Raw genomic sequence first — 2803 nt, 5'->3', positions numbered from 1 at the left:
TCCTCGCCTCCCGCGCGTTAGGAAAAACGCTCACCCTTCAGTCCCTTAAATGTTTTGCGAAGCGGAAGAGAGCGCCTCTGAGAATGTGCAGAGCGCGTTCCCCTTTCCGACGCTTCACACTCCACAGCTAGTCTCAAGGGAACTTTCGCGCCAAAGGCGTGGCTTCTAGCGGGTGGGTGGGAAGCACCAGCCCCGAGAAGCACTTCCGCCGACTTTCTTTACCAGCGCAGGCCGAGAAAGCCCAGGCGCCGCCGGCGACCCTGGCAGACTCCCTCCCACCGCGGATGCGCTGCCTCCTCCCGCTCCGCAGACGGGGCTGCCCGCCCGATGCCGGGGCTGCCCGGGCGCCTGGTGGCAGGGAGTTGCAACGGCTGGATCTGCTGCGGGGATTGGCCGGATCCCGGCCGCCCTCTGCCTCCATGTGACGGGGGACGTAGGAGGAAGGCGCAAAGAGAGAGCGAGAGAGACAGAGAGGGAGATGGAGGGAAGGGAGCAGGACGGAGGAGGGAGGAAAGGAGCCAAGCGAGCCGACGACGAGAGCCATGGAGGTCCAGAGGAGCCGAGGCCGGCCAAGGGGCGCTTCAGGCCCGGGCTGGGGTAAGGCGCGTCCTGGGAGCCGCCGCCGCGAGGGGCAGGGGTTGCTGGTGGGGAGGCTGCCTGTTTGCAAAGGGGGCAACCGCCGGAGCCTCTGCTTCCCCGCTTCAGGCGCGCAGGCAGAAGCCAGGAGGGCCTCTGTCGCCCCCAAGCCGGACTTCTGTCAGAGAGGCTCCCGGCTGACCATTGCGAGAAGCAGGAGCCTGGGCTGCACAACAGGCCCGTGCGCTCCCCTCAGAGTCCCAGCCTCTTCTGGAAGAGAACTTGCAGCCCGTGCAAGAAGGGAGGGGTGGTGAGGGGAGGCTTGGGGGTTCTAGTAAAAAAACCCCGAAACTTAAACCCAACAACTACCCACAAGCTTGAAGGCTCCCCACCCTGGTGAAGATGCTCTTGCTGTTATTGTTGGTGGGCAGCTTGTCGCTGGGGATGCAAAGCGGTCCTGGAAGGTGATAAACTTGGGTGCAATGCAAGCGAAAGCTGTCCAGCCTCGGGAAGGTGGTGGCGAGCCCGGCCTGTCCTGCATGTTTTCCTCAAAACATTGTCATTGGGAAGTTCCCTAAGTTTCCTAGCGCTGCAGAAGCTCAGTTCTAGGCCGGACAGTAGCTCACCTTGTTCTTAATTGAATTGCAAGTTTATGGAGGAAAAGGCTGTCAGAGGCTGCTAGCCAGAAATAAAAATAATTTTTTTAAAAAAAATTATTTGTACCCAGCCCATCTGACTGGATTGCCTAGGAAGGCTATTGGAGACAGTATGCCTCTGAATTGTCCATTGCTGGGAAGAGCCGTTCTGCTCAGGCTTGTGCTTGCAGGTTCCCTGTGAGCATCTGAGAACAGGAGGATGGACTCGATGGGCCATTGAGCTGATCCAGCAGGGCTTAGCTCACAGTCTTCATAGGAACCTGGGATCTGATATGGTAGGGAAGGAGCACTTGTTTGGCAGGATGCTGCACTTGTACCAGCAATGCCTTGCCCTCCAGCACTGGGAGTATCAGAGCTGCCGCCTCCAAACTGACTCATTCAAAGTAGATCAACCAGGAAAATGAACTGGAGAATCTCTCTCTCTCTCTGTGTGTGCATCACTCATAAAGTTTCATTGAGTTCATGGGACTTGCTCCCAAGTTAGTCCGTATAGGATTGCAGCCATAATATCCCAGGTCTGGAAATAGGTTTGATGCTGCAGCCCTGCATAGTGACAAAGAGCTGCATTTCCTGCTGGTTGGGGTATCACAATGTCACTACTTCTCTTGTCTCCTTTTGATGGCAACAAACTTGTATTTGGGCATTTTTTCACTTGGGCAAACCTCTTCCAGCCTCTGAAAGAAGAGAAGCCTGCAGCTCCCCACTGAATCCCAACTTTTCAAAGCCACCTCCTTGAACAGAACATCACTTAAAAATGGGGTGGCCACTAGCTCTTCAAAATGGTTAAAAGATCAGGGCTGGGCAGACATTAGGCCTGTATACTCAACTTGTACCTCTCTCCTTTCGTTTGTTAGAACTTTGTGGTTTGGTGCCACCCCTCCACCATGTTCCTTAGGTGCCACAAATGCCCAGCAGATCAGTGCTCAGAAACACCAGCTGGAGTTCTGGTTGGCCAGTCTTCCTCCTGTGGATTGTGGCCAGTCCTTGGGCTAGAAAAGGAAACCTGAAGCTGCCAGGGCAGGGTTGGGTAACTCCAGATGATGGACCCCAACTGTCATAGCTGGGGATGGTGGAGTTGGAGTCTGACAACATCTGGAGGGCCCCAGGGCTCCCATCCATGTGATGGCATATGTTGCCAGTCCATTTCTCAGCACAATTCAAAGTGTCGATGCTTACATCTTAAAGTCCTTTATGGTATGGGATCTGTGTTCCTGGAGGAATGCCTGTTCTGACATCAGCTTGCCTGTGTGTTGAGATCATTGAGAGAAGTCCTCCATTGCTTGAAGTGAGCTGGGTGGCAGCCTGGGAGAGGGCCTTCTTAGTGGTGGTACCCTCTCCATGGAATTTCCTCCCAGAGATGCTTTCTTGGTGCCTACACTGCTGTCTTTTCAGGGCCAGATATCCTTGTTTTCTCAGGCTTCTAAGGTTCTATGATACCTAGGTTTCTTGTGCTAAACTTGTTGTTATTGCTGTATTTTAATGGTGTACCTCTGCATATTCTGTACAGTAAGCAGAGAATACTTTTATTTCCTTTTCGGTTGAAGTGACCAGGATGGTCCCAACAACAAAGG

The 2803-nt window shown here is 54.1% G+C and overlaps 1 protein-coding gene across 5 annotated transcripts in view; it reads left to right on the top strand.

The window, feature by feature from the left end:
• ENGASE (endo-beta-N-acetylglucosaminidase) overlaps positions 1–2803 on the top strand; it is a 28118-nt gene that overhangs the window by 11383 nt on the left and 13932 nt on the right. For 3 of the 5 annotated variants that reach the window (XM_083489992.1, XM_083489994.1, XM_083489993.1), the window contains exon 1: positions 176–597. The exons of 1 other annotated variant lie outside the window; for it this stretch is intronic. In XM_083489992.1, coding sequence (XP_083346118.1) covers positions 328–597 — 270 coding nt within the window. In that variant the 5' untranslated portion in view covers positions 176–327. Of the gene's footprint in view, positions 1–175; positions 598–2803 lie in introns of those variants that run through there. One more of the 5 variants, XM_083489991.1, reaches the window with a different exon arrangement.

Source organism: Podarcis liolepis (assembly GCF_965112155.1).
Source record: "Podarcis liolepis genome assembly, chromosome: 2".
NCBI classification, from domain to species: domain Eukaryota; kingdom Metazoa; phylum Chordata; class Lepidosauria; order Squamata; family Lacertidae; genus Podarcis; species Podarcis liolepis.
This window is presented reverse-complemented; position numbering and strand designations above follow the sequence as displayed.